General features: G+C 36.8%; 2 protein-coding genes across 3 annotated transcripts; both read left to right on the top strand.

Annotated features, from left to right (window-relative positions):
• The first annotated feature begins 1044 nt into the window (after window positions 1-1044).
• LOC120136795 (probable L-type lectin-domain containing receptor kinase S.5) lies at window positions 1045-5159 on the top strand. Its single transcript, XM_039152758.1, has 2 exons — window positions 1045-2317; window positions 4263-5159. The coding sequence occupies exons 1-2, from the start codon at window positions 1060-1062 to the stop codon at window positions 5075-5077; spliced, it is 2073 nt and encodes a 690-aa protein (XP_039008689.1). The 5' UTR covers window positions 1045-1059; the 3' UTR covers window positions 5078-5159.
• Window positions 5160-14743: 9584 nt separating this feature from the next.
• Window positions 14744-18349, top strand: LOC120136777 (AP-1 complex subunit sigma-1-like). 2 transcript variants are annotated; one of them, XM_039152741.1, is made up of 7 exons: window positions 14744-14784; window positions 15963-16049; window positions 16243-16334; window positions 16418-16526; window positions 16614-16649; window positions 18003-18089; window positions 18166-18349. In XM_039152741.1, exons 1-7 carry the CDS (start codon window positions 14782-14784, stop codon window positions 18235-18237), a joined length of 486 nt encoding a protein of 161 aa, XP_039008672.1. In that variant the 5' UTR covers window positions 14744-14781; the 3' UTR covers window positions 18238-18349. The 2 variants fall into 2 exon arrangements, with proteins under 2 accessions (XP_039008672.1, XP_039008677.1); XM_039152746.1 differs by lacking the exon at window positions 14744-14784 and adding an exon at window positions 15235-15258.
• Window positions 18350-18661: the final 312 nt, after the last annotated feature.

Below are 18661 nucleotides of genomic sequence, written 5' to 3'. Positions count from 1 at the left end.
TGTCTCGTCCGTATGAAACATTGACAATTAGTCAACTAACAATTTTCATCCAACATATAATATTTTGCTCCAAAATGAATTGTTGGAGCCTAAAATGCTCAAAAAAAAAAAAAAAAAAAGGCAAGGGACAAAGTAACCATTTATGCAAATGTTGGAGGGTAATTTTATTATTATGCCACTAATTTTTAAAAAAAAAAAGCTGTGTTTTTTTTTATAGAAGATGCTAAAATGATGTGTTAAATGTTAATTGCAATATGAAAAGAATATCACGTAGAAGTTCATGAATGAATTGGTGGTTTAAAAAACTTAAAGTTCCTTGTTTGATTTGATTCAACACAGGCTTGAATCATTTTTTTTCTCTAAAATATATTATTTTATAAGTAAGTAAAATAAAAAATTAATAATAATAACAAATTAAGAGATAATTTTATCCAAAATCCAACCCATCAACTGGCCAGACCTAGTCTGCCTTACTGGTCTTAGATGGGAAGCAACAAAGAATGGATCCTAATGACATTTATAATAAATTCAGAGTATTAATTTACTTTTTCTTATATATAATTCAATTTTTATCATTTTTAATTTTTGTTAACATAATTTTTATTAAATTAAAATTATTAGTTGATTAACAGTTAATATATATTATTGACGCGATATTTTTACATATATTCAATTACTAACGTGGCATAAGTTATATTATTATTTTGACGATATAATATATATCATATTATCACTTTGAATGACGTGATATACCACATTAATATTTAAATATATATAAAAATATAACATGATGAATATTATAAAAGTATTTGTACAAAAGTTGAAAAAACTTGTGTGATTATATTTTTGTATTTTTTGAATATAATCGGATGGTGAAGAGGGAGTCAAACAAGGGAGGGGAAAGCTTACTTTTTTTAATATATACACTAACACATAAGAGATGGATCACCTAGCTTTTATTTTATCTTCTCTCTCCTTCCATTTCTTTTTCCTGCAACTTTTCGTCCTACATAAAGCTCCCATAAGTGGTTTGAAATATTTAGCTAAAGCTTTAAGAAGATGGTCTTGTTAAATGGAAATTCCATCCAAACCATGTTGATAATCTTTCTCACCCTTTTGCATCTAACCGCAGCCTCATTCAAGAGGGAAAGAGCGATTCATTTTGATAGCTTCAGCGATAGCCATAGTTCATCACTCACCTTCATGGGCGGCTATTCCCGAATTCAATTCGGAGCTCTTCAGCTAACGCCCGACACCATCAACGACGCCATGCTCTCCATCCACCACAACAAATCCGGTCGCATTATGTTCAACGAACCCTTCAGGCTTTGGTCTTCAAACCACGAATTGGCTTCTTTTAGCTCCTCCTTCGTCATCAATATCTTCAGGAACGGGAACTGGACCGCCGGTCACGGCCTTGCTTTTCTCATCGCCCCCAATATTTCAGCCATGCCGGAGTTCAGTTACGGTCAATGGCTTGGTCTCACAAACGCCTCCACCGATGGTAGCGCGGACAACCAAATCGTGGCCATCGAGTTTGATACCCTAAGGCAGCCGGATCTGGAGCTCGATCCAGATGACAACCATATCGGGCTAAACATCAACTCCGTGGAGTCAAAGAAAGTTGCTTCTCTTAACGATTATAATATTACATTATCGCCTCAAGTAGGCACCAATTACTTAGTCTGGGTTGATTACAATGGTACCTCGATGGTCATGGAGGTTTACATGGCGAGACAAGGGGAATCCAGGCCAACAGATCCCATTCTCAACGACACCATCGACCTGAAAGAACACGTGAAACAAGATTCATTCTTCGGGTTCACCGGTTCAACGGGCGATCCAGAGATCGAGTTGAACTGCGTGTTGCAATGGAGTTTGGACATAGATATGATTCCCAGGGAAGAAGAAGGGAATGGGCTAATGATTGGTCTCGCAATAGGCGTGCCATCGGTGACCATCACGATCTTGGTACTTGCCATTGTGTGGTACATGAGGAGGAGGAGGAGGAGAAAGAGGCGGAATGAGGAGGGAGATGATCGGTTCGGGTCGTTGAAATGGTTGCCTGGGATGCCCAGAGAGTTCAAGTACAAGGAGTTGAAGAAGGCCACCAATAAGTTCGATGAGAGCTTGAAGCTTGGGGAAGGTGGGTTTGGAATAGTCTACAAAGGCGTCCTCAATCTCAACAATCAGAACCAAGGCGTCCAGGTGGCCGTCAAGAAGTTCTTAAGAGACAGCATTAAAGGGAAGGATGATTTCCTGGCCGAGCTCGCCATCATTCATCGGATCCGCCATAAAAATCTCGTCCGCTTGGTTGGTAAGTTCCTTCTTTTTCTCTTTTTTTATACTCCATACTAATCCATTAACTTTGAAAATGATATGCTCCAATTCGGAAACTAAAATAGTTGGTACTTCTCGAAATCACATGTCCTGGATTTTATTTTAGTATTTTATTATGGCTTAGTCCCAAATAAGTGTTCAAACTATGTCTTTTGTGCCAAATAAGTGACTACATTTTTTTGTTCTATCTGGGTGTCTAACGTTACAAACGTTAACACTTTAGGTGCTCGGGTCGTCAATGCCGTTAGTTTTTACCGTTAAGTAACACGTGTCACAACCTGGTAATTTTAAAATTTATTTTAAAAATATTATTATATTTATAAAAAAACTAAACTTTTCTTATATTATAAAACAACCCCAAAATCCCAAATTATAACCTTAATCTGTCATCACTGCCCTCTTCGGCTATGACCAGTGTCGCCGACATAGTTATTGCCATCATCCTAGTTATATGCCGTCGTAATTGTCACCGATTCACCTTCGAAATCGCATGAGATTAAAATTTTCATCCTAGGGTTCGCGGGATTTAAAACATCGATTTGTCGTTGATCGTCGTCGATCGATCATAATTTTATAGGGGTTTTGTTCGCTGGGGGAGGGAAGGTCGGGTGGAGCTTCTTCAAAGGCAAAATGAGGTAGTCAGCGCTGGTTTAGGAGTTGAAATGAAGGTTTTCAAAGTTTATGAATTATTTCAAAATTTGTGTGTTTTCTTTTAAATAAATATATATATATATATATATATTATATATAATTTTATTTTTTAATTTTATATAATTTTTTTAAAATTAACAAGTTATGACACGTGTTATTTAATGAGAAATTAACACTGTTAATGGTCTGGACACATAAAAGGGTAACATTTGTAACGTTAGGTACTTGGATGAAACAAATAAAATATAGACACTTATTTAGTGAAAAAGGCATAGTTTGGGGACTTGTTTGGGCATTAAGCCTTTTATTAATGATGATGCGCCATTGGTCATAGATAGAGTAGTATTTATCAACCATGACGTGCAAGTTGTCATATACAAACAAGCTTATATATAGGTATCTCTCTAATGTGTAGGCCCCTCCTAAACTCACCCATCCAACTTTCCAAACAAATAAATAATAAAAAATAGGATTAAATCCAAGACTTACAACTAAGCTTAGATGGACTAATTTTCCTTAATTATTAATATTATATATGTAATACAAATGTAACTGTTTTAACCTATGATTTCAAGGGAAAACAACACTCTTCCATCGCAAAAATAAATAAGTTCAAATTTTGACTATTTCAACCATTTTTTAGTTCAAATTTTATAATTATTCAAAGAATTTATCAATTGTTTTTTCTCAATTGTTAGATTAAATAAATATTTATATTTTAATAAATATAATTTAGAGTTTAGTGTTTAAAATGTATACTTTTTTTGAAGAATTACTATTAGAGTTTAATATTTAAAATTTTATGGTATTTAGCTTTAAGATTTAGTACTTGTAGTTAATATTCAAGGGTTAAGTAGTCAATATTTATATTTAATTATAAATAAAAATAATCATGAATTTTTTCTTAAATTAATTAGGGAATGGCGGACTGTTAGGTTAGTGAAACTCAATTTAACTTTAATATTTAATTGATATATAAATATTCATTAAATATAATAAATGAAATATTTATTCTAATTTAACTGTAAATATAGAAATTTAATTTCAATTCAATCGTTGATCTTGTAAAAGATAATACATCAATCTATTTCCAAGTTAGATAGTGTGATAGTTTGTGGATTTAATATGTGAAGGGTAAAGTAGTTTTTGGAATAAATTGTGAAAAGAATAATATTTAAGACGTATCAAATAATTTATTTCAGAAATATTTATTAAATTTGATCGGTATGTGTGGATTATAAGATTAATAATAAGTGTGGATTGAATTTCAGGATGGTGCTACGAGAAAGGGAAGCTCCTACTAGTGTATGATTTCATGCCAAACGGCAGCGTGGATGACCACCTGTATGGCAAATCCGGGCAGGGCACACTGAATTGGAGTCATCGGTACAAGATACTTACAGGTATTGCATCAGCTTTGCATTACCTGCACAATGAGTATGATCAAAAGGTGGTGCATCGAGACCTCAAGCCCAGCAACATCTTGCTCGATCTCGACTACAATGCACGCCTAGGTGACTTTGGTCTCGCCCGAGCCATTGAAAATGAAAGGCATTCGTATTCTGAGCTCGGGTTATCTGGTGTCCCTGGTACCATGGGTTATGTCGCCCCCGAGTGCTTTCATACGGGGAAAGCAACGGTCGAATCCGATGTTTTCGGCTTCGGGGCAGTTGTGCTTGAGGTTGTTTGTGGCAAACATCCTGGAATCAAAATCCCACACCAACAAGATCTTTATACTTTAGTCGATTGGGTTTGGATGTTACATCGCGAAAGGAGACTCATGGAAGCCGTCGATGAACGCCTCGGTGGTGAATTCGACGTTGACGAAGTGAGGAGGCTGTTACTTTTGGGGCTGGCATGTTCACATCCAATTGCTACAGAAAGGCCCCAAACTCAAGACATCTTTCAAATTATGAACGGAACGCTGCCGGTCCCTATCGTACCTCCATTCAAGCCAGTGTTTCAATGGCCTTCTGGTCCTCCTTCATCTATTAGCTCGATCGAGAACTCGCTTTCCAGCTTGGCGTTGTCTTCACAAGATAGTGTCGGAATGGCGACATCGAGGAAGAACTCGAGGCAACCGTAGGTTTTTTAACTCCATCTTCGTATGGATGCTTAGATCACAATGATCAGCTAAAAGTAGAGACTCCAATGAGACTTGGAAAATTAAAGGCATGAACCGGGACCAACAAGATCCCACACTACATCTTTAGAATAGGTTGATGTTGGATATTAATTAATCATTTGTTTAATCATCTATTCAGGTTTCACATGTACAACTTTAATTTTGTCTTTTACATGTAAACATAATCTGTTTGTAAGGAGTAATTCTTTTAAACAATAGAAACTTTTTGTGGGTGCAGGTGAGGTGAGGCATGGGGGTTATTACTTACCTCATCAATTTGTCTCCACAAATAAATTTATTATTTCTTTTGTTTTGAATTACTATTTTTTAGGCTTAATATATTTTTAATGTCTAAATTATTCATCAAAATATGATTTAATTTCTAAATAATTTTTTTATTATGCCTAATATTTTTTTCGTTATACTTTTATGTAATACCGTAATATTTTTTAATTTTTAATAATAAAAATAATATTTTTTAAAAAAACGATTTTTTTATAAGAAAACCTTTCCCTCCCCGTCCCTGTTCCCCCATTTCCCTTCCCTCTCCCGTCTTGTTCACCCCCTCTCCCTTCACTGTGCAGTCTCCTACAATTCTTCAAATCCTACAAAAATAACCTATTACAAATCGTATAACGGCTGCAAATTACACGATTGATGATGGGTATTTGGGATTAGGATTAGAGATTTAAGTTTTGGGATTTATGAATTTAGAGGGATTTTGGCAATGGCAAGGGGGACGGTTGGCAGTGGATGTACGGCGAGGGTGACCATTCGACGGCGGATATTTTGACAATGGCAAGGGGGACGGTTCTTTCGCAATATTTACTCTGTGGATAATGTCCCTTCAGGAAGGTTTCCGCTTTCTGGATGCTTCCCAATCATTGATATTGTTGACCTTCAACAGCTTGATCGAATTCCAGATTTTGAGGAAATCAAAGATGCGCTCTTTGACATGTATCCTCTCAAGTCTCCGGTTGCTGATGGCCTTCATGCCCAATTTTACCAGAAGCATTGGGACATCGTCAACCCTTCTATTACTGGCATGGTCCAATCTGTTTTTACTGGAGCGGACGTTGAACCTGCTCGCAATCGCACAATCATTGTGCTTATTCCTAAGTTGCCAAATCCGACTTCTTTCAAAGACTTCTGACCTATCTCGCTTTGCTCAATTTTATATAAGCTAATCACAAAAATTGTGGTATGACGGCTTAAACATATTTTGCCTCATCTTATTGCTCCCAATCAGACTAGCTTTATTGATGGTCGCAATATCACGGATAATGTGATTATTAACCAGGAAATCATCCACTCAATGAAATCAAGAAAAGGGAAGGAGGGCTGGATGGCCGTTAAAATTGATTTAGAAAAGGCCTTCGATGTATCAAATGGGATTTTATAAAGGACACTTTGCATGAAGCTTGCTTTCCACCGAATTTAATTCGACTGATCATGCATTGCGTCACTTTCTGACTTTTCAAATTCAGATTAATGGTGACTTTGGCTCGGCTTTTACTCCTGAGAGGGGTATTAGAGAGTGATCCCTTTTCACCCTACATATTTGTTATGACAATGGAAAGGCTCGGTCATAGTATTATGAAGGCTATTGAAAATGGCGATTGGCTGCCATTCCACCTTTGTCGTGGTGGCTTGCCTATTTCTCATATTCTTTTCTTGACGATCTCATTTTGTTTGCCCAGGCTACTCTTCCTCAAGCTACTCTTATCAACAATATTCTTGATGTGTTTGGTTCATACTTGGGCCACAAAGTCAATAGAGTGAAATCCCAAGTCTTCTTTTCTAGAATTACGAGCACGCACTCAACTAATATTGTTGCTTCTCATCTTGGAATCAGTTAAATGAACGATCTTGGGGTATATCTTGGAATGTCTGTCATGCATAAGCGTGCCCCTTGTGAATTCTTTAATTTCATTCTCGATAAGATTCGGTAAAAATTGTCCAGGTGGGCCTCTCGCTCACTTTCTTTTGCCGGTCAAGTGACCTTGGCCAATTCTGTTTTGAATGCCTTACCATCATATTATATGCAAACATATCATTTTTCTACACACATCTGTGATGAAATTGATAAGTTAATTCAGAATTTCATTTGGGGTTCTAATTCTCATAATCGTGCTGTACCGCTTATTCGTTGGAAATCTCTCTGCCAATCCCGGATTAACGGGGGCCTTGGTGTGCGCAATCCCCACAATCAATACATAGATTTTCTTCTAAAGTTATGTTACAATCTTGTTTCTAACACCAGCAGCTTCTGGGTCACTTTTACGGAAAAAATATAGGATTCACTCTTGTATGGCTTCCATCAACAGAGCTTGTTGTTCTCACCTTTGGCGTGCTCTTGGAAGAATCTGACCTTCGTTCTATGATTTCCTTGCTTGGTCGATTGGTGATGGATCTCTTACTCGCTTCTGACATGATAATTGGATACCGCAATTAGGCCGCCTTATCAATTGGAAAGCTTCTTCGGTTATTGTCGCGGACGATCTCTTTGTCTGTGACATCTTCTCCCCCGCTGATTCCTGGGACTTGTCTCTCCTGAAGCAACTCTTAGTTCCCCAAGCTATTCCGTATATCATGAACATTCATCATCCTAATCCCAATATGGGATCTGACGTTTGCTATTGGGAACCAGGTACACATGGTCAATTTTCTGTTAAGTCTGCCTACCAGAAGCTGTCTACTCCTACCTAGGTGTTGAATATTCAAGCAGCCGGCGGCTGCTATTAAATAAGTGGGGGTGTTTATTCTTTTATTATTTTGTAATAGGGTTAATTATAAAATTGAATCATTGAACTTTAGGGTATTTATAAATATTAGTCTCTAAGTTTCAACTATAAATACTCTAGCTCATTTAGCTTCAAAATCATCCCAAAATCTTCCAGTTCTCTCTAAAGTGTGTTCTGTAACACCTGTAAATTTCTCTTTAGTAAAATCTGCAGCAGTCCAGAGACGTAAGCACAATTGGCTGAACTCCGTTATCAACTTTTCGAGTATTATTTTTCCGCTTTTATTTCGCATTCTCACAAATCTGGTTATAGGGAAATTACTTGTACTCGGTTTATTTCCTAACAACTGGTAATCAGAGCTTTTGGTTGTGAATTTTGTCAATTTTTTGCGAGGTTACTATTCATTACTATTCACGTGAATAGTGAATTTCGTGAATAGTAAAAAAAATTTCGACGGAGGTGTTCTAATACACGGTGGTTCGTAAGAATTGTCAAAAACGATCCAAACGTAGCCAGATTCGAGTGAGAGCGATGGCTGCAGACGAAGGGAATGTGAAAATTGAAAAGTTCGACGGTGCGTACTTTGGCTTCTGGAAAATGCAGATTGAAGATCTTCTATACTAGAAAAATCTATATCAACCTCTCTCAGGAAAACAACCAGAGGGCATGAAGAATGAAGACTGGGCTCTTCTCGACAGACAAGCCCTCGGAGTTATCCGACTGACGTTATCCCGTAATGTTGCTTTCAACATAGCAAAGGAAAAGACCACGGCGGATCTTATGGCGGCTCTCTCCAGTATGTATGAGAAGCCATCAGCCTCAAACAAAGTGCACTTGATGAGGCGATTATTCAATTTGCGGATGACGGAATGGGCATCGGTGGCACAACACCTAAATGAACCCAACACAATCACAACCCAGTTGAGTTCAGTGGAAATTGAATTCGATGATGAAGTTCGAGCTTTAATTCTCTTATCATCTCTATCAGACAGTTGGAATGCTACTGTTACAGCAGTCAGCAGTTCTTCGGGAAACATCAAATTAAAATTCGACGATGTTCGGGACCTGGTATTGAGTGAAGAAATTCGACGGAGAGAATCGGGTGAAGCATCAACCTCCTCAGCCTTGCACACGGAGTCTAGATGGAGAACTTCATAAAGAAATTCAAATCGTGGCAGATCGAAATCCAGAAAGGGAAAATCAAGAACAGGAAATAAAGATTTTACCTGTTATAATTGCGGTAAGAAGGGTCACTTCAAAAGAGATTGCCGAGCATTGAAGAAAAGTACCGGTGCACAAGAATCTGCCAACATGATAAAGGAGACAGGTGATGCAATGATTCTAAGCGTCAACAGTCCGATTGAATCATGGATCTTGGATTCAGGAGCATCTTTCCACTCCACCCCGTGCCAAGAAATCATGGAGAACTATGTCAGTGGTGATTTTGGGAATGTTCATCTAGCTGATGATGAAACCTTGAAGATTGTCGGAAAAGGAGACATCCGACTAAAGTTGCCAAACCAGACCACCTGGAAGCTGACAGGAGTGAGACATATTCCTGGCCTCAAAAGAAATCTGATTTCTGTTGGACAGCTTGATGGAGAAGGATACAATAAAACCTTTTCAGGCTGTGAATGGAATATTACAAAAGGAGCACTCGTTATTGCTCGTGGTAAGAAGACTGGTACTCTCTATGTAACCTCAAACTTAGAGAATATCATTGCTACAGCAGATGCTGATGGAAAATCAAACCTATGGCACCAAAGGCTTGGCCATATGAGCGAGAAAGGAATGAAGATACTTCTGTCAAAAGGGAAGCTGTCGGATCTAAAGAATGTAGATGTCGGACTATACGAGGATTGCATCTTTGGCAAACAAAAAAAAGTCAGCTTTACAAAGATTGACAAGACTCCCAAGGCAGAAAGGTTAGAATTGGTTCATACTGATGTATGGGGACCATCCCCAGTTCCATCTCTTGCAGGCTCACTATATTATGTCACATTCATCGATGATTCAACAAGGAAGGTGTGGGTTTATTTTCTGAAGAAGAAATCAGAAGTCTTTGATACCTTTAGAAAATGGAAGGCCATGGTGAAAAATGAGACTGGTTTGAAAGTCAAGCGGTTGAGGTCTGACAATGGAGGAGAGTACAAAGACAGTAGATTCAAAGATTTCTGCGCAAACAATGGGATCAAGATGGAGACAACTGTTCCATAACACCACAGCAGAATGACGTAGCAGAACGCATGAACAAAACTCTGAATAAACGTGCCAGAAGCATGAGGATACATGTCGGATTGTCCAAATTGCTATGGGCTGAAGCTATCAACACTGCAGCTTACCTGATCAACCGTGGGCCCTCAGTTCCCTTGGATGTCGGAATACCAGAGGAAGCTTGGAGCAAGAAAGAAATAAACCTTTCACACTTAAGAGTGTTTGGTTGTATTTCTTATGTACACATAAACTCTGTTGAAAGAAGTAAACTTGATGCCAAGTCCAAAAAATGTGTCTTTGTTGGTTACGGTGGTGATGAGTTCGGTTACCGGTTTTGGGACTACGAAAATCGAAAGATCATCGGAAGCAGAGACATCATTTTCAATGAAAATGTGATTTACAAAGACAGGTCAACCGCAGAATCGAGTAATACCGAAGCTGAAACAAAGGAATTTGCTAAGTTCGAGGAGATTTCTGGAAATGATGTTCAGATCAATCCTGAAGCAGTTCAAAAAGAACCACGTACACCAGAACTGAGACGCTTCTCCAGAATTCCTAAACCAACCCAACGTTATTCGCCTTCTTTGCACTACTTGTTGTTGACTGATAATGGTGAACCAGAGTGCTATGATGAAGCAATGCAGGTGGAGGATTCAGTCAAGTGGGAGTCTTCCATGAAAGATGAGATGGACTCGCTTATGTCAAATCAGACGTGGGAATTATCTGAATTACCACCAGGTAAGAAAGCGCTCCACAACAAGTGGATTTACAGGATCAAAGAAGAGCACGATGGGAGCAAACGCTACAAAGCAAGATTGGTAATCAAAGGTTTTCAGCAAAAAGAAGGTATTGACTACAATGAAATTTTCTCTCCAGTCGTAAAACTGTCTACAATCAGACTAGTGTTGAAAGTTGTAGCTGCAGAGAATTTACATCTTGAGCAGTTAGATGTAAAGACAACTTTCCTTCATGGTGATTTGGAGGAAGAAATCTATATGAGGCAGCCAGAAGGCTTCATAGAGGCAGACAAGAAAAACTTGGTATGCAGGTTGAAGAAGAGCTTGTATGGTTTAAAACAAGATCCTAGACAGTGGTACAAGAAGTTCGATAACTTCATGAGTAGTAGTGGTTTTACCAGATGCCAAGCAGATCATTGTTGCTATATCAAGAAGTTCGACAATAGCTTCATTATTATACGTTGATGACATGCTCATTGCAGGCTCAGATATGCAAGAGATTATAAACTTGAAGCAAAAATTGTCGAAGTAGTTTGCTATGAAAGATCTGGGCACTGCAAAGCAGATTCTTGGGATGAAGATCAAGAGAGACACAAAGTCGGGGACTTTGATGTTATCACAAGCTGAGTACATCAACAATGTACTCTCAAGGTTCAACATGCAAAATGCTAAACCAGTAAGTACACCTTTAGGTGTTCATTTCAGACTCTCCAAAGACCAATCACCCAAGACGGAGGAAGAACGTGCAGACATGGTGAAGGTGCCGTATGCCTCAGCAATTGGAAGTCTGATGTATGCCATGGTTTGTACCAGACCAGATATTGCTCATGCAGTGGGAGTTGTTAGCAGGTACATGAATAATCTGGGCAAGGTACACTGGGAAACAGTCAAATGGATCCTCAGATATCTGCGGGGTACCACAAACAAAGCACTTTGTTTCAAAGGTGGAGATACGATACTGACAGGCTATGTAAATGCTGACTTAGCCAGAAATGTTGACATCAGAAGGAGTACTACAGGGTATGTATATACTCTAGGAGGTACTGCAGTGAGTTGGGTTTCTCAACTACAGAAGATAGTTGCTCTCTCCACAACTGAAACAGAATATGTCGCTGTTACGGAAGCCAGTAAGGAGATGGTTTGGCTCTAAAGTTTCTTGGAAGAGTTAGGCAAGAAACAAGAAAACAATGACTTGTATTGCGATAGTCAAAGTGCTATCCATCTAGCAAAGAATCCGTCTTTTCATTCCAGGACAAAGAACATACAATTGCGATATCATTTTATCCGGTCTCTTCTGGAAGATGAGATTTTGAAACTTGAAAAGATTAGTGGAGCTCAAAATCCTGCAGACATGTTGACAAAGACGGTGACCACGGACAAACTGAAGTTGTGTTCAACTTCAGTTGGCATGCTAGAATAACAAGACTAGAAATGTTGCTGCATTGATCGAGGTGTGAAGACAGATTAAAATCAGTCTTCAAGTGGGAGATTGTTGAATATTCAAGTAGCCGACGGCTACTATTAAATCAATGGGGGGGCTACTTATTATTTTATTATTTTGTAATAGGGTTAATTACAAAATTAAATCATTGAACTTTAGGGTATTTACAAAGATTAATCCCTAAGTTTCAACTATAAATACCCTAGCTCATTTAGCTTCAAAATCATCCCAAAATCTTCCAGTTCTCTCTAAAGTGTGTGTCTGTAAACACCTGTAAATTTTCTCTTTAGTAAAAGATCTGCAGCAGTCCGGAGACGTAAGCACAATTGGCTGAACTCCGTTATCAACTTTTCGAGTATTATTTTTTCTCTTTTATTTCGCATTCTCACAAATCTGGTTATAGGGAAATTACTTGTACTCGGTTTATTTCCTAACACTAGGATGCTGTCAACCCCAATTGGAGCCTAATTTCGAAACTTCTGATCCAGGAACGAGTTAAATATTTCTTGTGGATTTCTTTTAGAGATAAGCTCCTATATAATCAAAGTCGTTGGCATCGGAATATTACTGACGACCCATCATGTTCCTTTTGTAATGTTGTTGAAGAATCCTCCATTCATATCCTGAGGGACTGCGTGGAAACAAAGGCTCTCTGGACATCCATTTTGCCACTGAATCGGCTCCGGAACTCTTTTACTCTACCAATTGATGCACGTATTTTATTGAATTTTCAGTCATGTTTCCTTCTTCCAGGTTCTTAGCTTCCATGGAATATCGTATTTTCTTCTCTAGTTTGGCAGATTTGGAAGCGAAGAAATGCTATGATCTTCTCCAGGGAAAACTCAACCAAATGATGCTCTCCTTTGACAAAGCAAAACCTGGGCCTCATACTGTTACTCGACGCTTCTGCAACCGGGTTCGAGCTTTCCCTGTGCTCAAGAATTAATCCAATGGAAGTCTGCTGGCTTTTGTTGGGTTACTCTAAACATTGATGGTTCGGTTTCAGCCTCCTCTTCGGCTAGCTATGCAGGTGGCTTAATCAGAAACCATTATGGTGACTGGTTAATAGGCTTTAATAAAAACATTGGGTTTTCCCAGCTTCTTCATGCTGAGCTCTGGGATATTTTAGAAGGTCTCCTCCTCTCCTAGTCCAATGGCTTTGAAAGAGTACAATGCCAAACTGATTGTTGTGAAGCGATAAATCTTGTTATTTCCTCCTCAGCGCATTTGAGCCCTATTTCTCTTGTCCGAGCTATCGCTAACTTAGTCTCGAAGACTTGGTTTGTAGAATTCATCTTGATCCGGCGTGAAGCGTACTTCTCAGCTGATTTTATGGCAAAGCTATCATCTTCCTCCAATGACTCTACTAGAGTTTTCATGAAACCTCCCACGGGAATTAGCTCTTACTTGCAAAGGGACATTCATGGTCTTCCTTTTCTTAGATTTTATTATTCCAAAAAAAAACCCTGCTCTGCACGTGTGTATTAAATTAAATTATATATGCTTTTGATAGAAGCCTATTAAGATATATTTTTTAAGAGTTAATATTTAATTGATAAAATTATATTATTCTATTTAAGTATTTTTTAAATAAAAAATATTTTTATTAAATAAAAAGATAAGATACAATAAATATAACATAATCCACCATCAAAATTTAAAGAGCATAAAGAAAATAAAATAAAAATTTTCTCTTGAATACATGTTTCATCTTCTAAAATGAACATTGCAACTATCAATAACCTTCATGTTCTTGTTCAAAACTAGGTACAATATTGGTGCAGCTGTGAAGATTGAGAAAACTAATCTAACATATTATCCTGCAAATGATTATGCATGCATAGATAAATTTTTATAAAAAAAATTAACTATGAAAGACTATTGACATTTTCTTATTAGGAATATGAAACGCTCAGTGACGGATCTAAAAGATTAAAAATAGATGTCCAAAATTTTAATATCTATTATTTCAAAATATTGGGTGTACAAATTTTTTATTATTTTATTATTTTTCCTTATCATAATAAATTAATTTCACAATTTTTTCTAAACAATGAGATGCACTTACCTCCTATAAAACTTAGTGCATCCACCCTTAAAAATATTAAACTATCATAATAATAAAGAAAATCATGTCATAAAAATAAATGAATAATCGTGACATAAAAGCATACAAAAAATAAATGCTTTAAGAATATACTAAAAAGGAGACATTAAAACGGAGCGAGCGATGATTTAAATTCAAACAAAAAATTATGAGTAACGAGAATTTATTTGGTTGATTTTTTTTTTATAATTTGAAATTTACTTACCTTTAAACCATTTACTAGAACGAATAAGGTGAGCAGGGTGGGCTACAAATAACGGGCCATAAGGTGATTCATTTTGGGTTTGGCTCAAATAATCCATTCGAATAAACAGAATTGTTTAATCCAAATTCCAAACAACTATAAAAAAAAGTTTGAGTAACGGGGAAACTGGTATGTGAGCCTTTTGTTTGGAACTCCCAGCTGCCTAACCTCATCAAAGATGGTAAACAAACTCTCCTTTTCATATATTTGATCTTCTTGTTATGATTTATTTCGCTGAATTATAATAGAGTTTCGTCCTTTTCATATATTAGTTTCATGATTCGCATTATCATGAATTCTATTATATACTCTTTCTGTGTGTTTGTTCCCGTGATTTGAAATGTCTTTTTGTTCTGTCGTTGATTGAATCCAAGCTTTATGTCTCTTCGTATCCCATTGGATCTGCACCTTGGTTCAAACGTTTGTCTTTTCATCCGTGGTGTATGTATAGACTTACTTAGATCACTGTGTAATTTCTTTTTGAAGTTACAGACATCATCTTAACCACACATCTTTGTTTGTTAAATGGGATAAATAAATTGTTGACTTACCATTTTAAAAATGAACGGTAAATGATTCTTGTTAATTTCTTCTATGAATTACAGATTTTGATGGAAGGGGTTTTCCCGTGTATTGTAATTGCTTCATTTGGATGGTATTTCCGAATTATTATTATATCCAGCTTATTTCCTTATTTCAACTTATTTACTTGAAATTTTCTTCTGATTTCTTATGATATTAAATTATACTCAAACATTTCAGCTCGTGGTTTATTTTGAATGTTCATCGGTTGAACTAGGTTTTGTTAGTTCAAGTGATTTCTATGAAAATATTCTGTTTGCGGTTTTACAATGATAGCTGTGGCGCCTTTACTTGTTATGTCAATTTGCTCCTTTTTTTGTTTCTAGAAATAGTGGGTTGAAACTATTGTTGATATATAACGGAAATGTCATGATGTATGCTTTAATTTTCCAAAAATTTATCAGTGAAGCACCGGCTATAGGATGACTAAGCTAAATGTGGTAATTATAATGACCACAACATTATATATATTTAACATTACGAGCAAGAATTAGGGCTTCTTGAAGATCTGTTAGGACTAGAAATCTTTTATGTTCCTACTGCAAAGTTACACGTTATACGGGGTAACTCTCAGCTCTCATAGTGCTAGCAAAATGCGATATTTAATTCATTTTGCGCTTGATTATCACTGGTAGTACTATTCTGTTTTATTTTACTTCAGAAACTTAAAAACATTGTTGTATTGCTTTAATTTTACTTCAGAAACTTAAAACCAAGCTTCATTTTAGGTTGTTGTATTGCTTCTATCTGGAACCAATTAGCCCTTTTGTGTTTCAGATTCACTTTGTACTTCTAATTAGTCGACAAGGGAAAGTTAGATTGACAAAATGGTATTCTCCTTATTCTCAGAAAGAAAGAACAAAGGTATGGACAATGCATTTGATTCAATTCTGCGTTGTTTATGCTAAGTTTGCACCATAAAGGTCATAGTCTTTATAAGATCCAGGTGCTATTTTTTTTTTCTTTTTCAGCTTTTTGTCTTTAGTATTTTCTTGATGTTCTTTTGAATCTGCTCGTCTTTATGGTATTATGCTTTACGAGAATGCATTTTGTGAAGGTTATCCGTGAGCTTAGTGGACTGATTCTCACAAGAGGGCCAAAACTCTGTAATTTTGTGGAATGGAGAGGACTCAGAGTTGTTTATAAAAGGTAATGCTACAATGTGTTCATTTTACCATGATTTGATTTGACCTTTTCAAAGTTTAGGAACTGTGCTGGGATAAATTATGCAGATATGCTAGTCTTTACTTCTGCATGTGCATTGACGAGGATGACAATGAATTGGAGATTCTAGAAATTATTCATCACTATGTGGAAGTTCTCGATCGATACTTTGGCAGTGTGAGTGAATATTAAACTTGGCCTTTCCTGGGAGTATTAATGGCTCTTTTATATTGACAATTGATTGTGAATTCATTTTATATCCAGGTTTGTGAATTGGACTTGATATATAACTTTCATAAGGTACGTTAGTGTCGTTGAGAGCACAAGATGTACTCTTGGTGCTAGATAATATGGCCTTAGCAAGAATTTAAATAGCGGTCTGCTACCACAATAGCACCCATTATATAGGGGTAGCGGTGCCACAATACTAAATTGCGACTGCGATATCGTGGTTGCGGGTGTTGCGGATGTTGTGGTGGGATTTATTTCCTAAATATAATTATGATTTTATGTTGCGGATGCGGTTTGCGGTGTCGCATTGACCTTGAAAAATGTTACGATGCGGTCGTTACACTGCGTTGCGGCCGCAATTTAATACTACGAGAGGTTCCATCCGAAATCGTTATTGCAAGACCGCGATACCCACAGTCACTGCAATAGGGTCTGCTACGCAGCAATCGTAATAAACGCAATGTAACCGAAAGAGCAACCGCAACCGCAATTTAAATCCTTGGGCCTTAGGCGTGCATTTTTTTTCTAGCGGTAAGACACATATTTTCTTGTGTTCAATTTGTCATTCTGTTCTCATTCTGTACAACTGTTAGCAGAACTTACCATCCCACTCCACTACCTTTCCATTCTTCCCATCCCTTAACACACTATCTGTATCCTCCTTTTCTTCCCTTTATATTTCTTGAAACAATAAACTATTAACTCTCCATGCTCCCATTCCAGGGTATCTCTCCAGTCTCAATCATTTTTAAGAAATTTACCTTATATCTTTCTAAATTGAGTGTGCATAATGCTTGTTATTGAGTGGTTCATATGCCTTTTCTTCTAGACTGGCACCATGAACTTTCTTCCACGTTTCTAATGATTCCCCAAAAAGGGCTTGTGGCTTGTTAACCTTGTTTGAGGAGCAGAATTATGTAGTTGAGAATTGTATTGGTTAGCTGCTTCAATTGGGAATTTCCGAGTCTGGTATATCTAAGAAAAATAATATTTTCTGTTGTTTTTTTAAAACATTTCTTATAAATTTACTCATTGTCCAAAAAGTGTAATACTTGTATTGATTGGCACCTTTATCCTTCAGGTTGCTATGTAGCAATATTTACATGTGGGTTTTTTGGGTTTATCCAAGCAAGTTGTGTGTTATATCAACTTGATTTATGATGGTTTTGTCAGCAAAAGTATTGGTTTCCAAATAATTGCTCTAGTTTTAGAGGAAAATGTGTTTCTGAAAGTAGGATGTACATGTGTAATCCATATATATCGACCCAACTATGTTGTGTTTTTTGTTTACCCTTTTTCTTAAAGACGGAGTTATGTTATTAATGGTCATATCAAAATGTGACAAGTAAACAGCATTGTTATCAGTTGTTATAGAGCACGGATCTGAACTTAGGGTCGTTGCTTAACTGTTTGACATTGAAGGCCTACTTTATATTGGATGAACTCTTGCTTGCTGGTGAACTTCAAGAGTCGGGCAAGAAAACTGTTGCACGTTTAGTGTCTGCACAGGTAAAATATAATTTTTCACTGTCCCATTCTGTTTGTTTTGGTGTAATTCTCAGGGAACAAGTTTGTTGAGTTGTAGGATTCACTGGTGGAAACTGCAAAAGAGCAGGCCAGTTCCATTAGTAATATAATTGCACAGGCCACCAAGTAAGTTTTATACCTGCCCTGCCTTTTGTCTTCGTTGATTTTGGGATATCTGCCAAATTCTTTTCGATTCTTGTTTTGAGAACTGAATTTCTATGTTAGGGAAGTATATTCTGTAAAATGACAGGTATCATACATTTTGGTTTTAAGTATGAATCTGTTGGCTATAAGATTTGAACATGGCAGTTCTAAATAATTATTTATATAATTTATAATATATAAAGCATGATTATACAGGAATGGTCGAAGTTGGTTTACATGAGTCAAACCAAAATTTTCAATGTACTTTTAAGTACATAAATTTTTATTTCACCTTCTTTTAACTATAATAGTTTCTTGTTATTCTAGTCTTAAATCATATGGAGAATAAAATCATGTTTTTATATCTTCACATCTTAATGGCATTACAAGGCTCAATTTGATCCATTTTC

This window comes from Hibiscus syriacus, unplaced genomic scaffold, assembly GCF_006381635.1.
Source record: "Hibiscus syriacus cultivar Baekdansim isolate YM2019G1 unplaced genomic scaffold, ASM638163v2 tig00001869_pilon, whole genome shotgun sequence".
Taxonomy (NCBI): domain Eukaryota; kingdom Viridiplantae; phylum Streptophyta; class Magnoliopsida; order Malvales; family Malvaceae; genus Hibiscus; species Hibiscus syriacus.
The sequence above is the reverse complement of the archived record's forward strand: the minus strand, read 5'-3'. Positions and strand labels throughout refer to the sequence as shown.

Bases quoted from the DNA above. Each gene is read 5' to 3' on its own strand.
- LOC120136795 (XM_039152758.1), top strand. From the start codon at position 1,060: ATGGTCTTGTTAAATGGAAATTCCATCCAAACCATGTTGATAATCTTT. The intron at 2,318-4,262 runs GTAAGTTCCTTC...ATTGAATTTCAG, and splicing joins AAATCTCGTCCGCTTGGTTG to GATGGTGCTACGAGAAAGGG.
- LOC120136777 (XM_039152741.1), top strand. The intron at 16,335-16,417 runs GTAATGCTACAA...TAAATTATGCAG, and splicing joins CTCAGAGTTGTTTATAAAAG to ATATGCTAGTCTTTACTTCT. The intron at 16,527-16,613 runs GTGAGTGAATAT...TTTTATATCCAG, and splicing joins TCGATCGATACTTTGGCAGT to GTTTGTGAATTGGACTTGAT.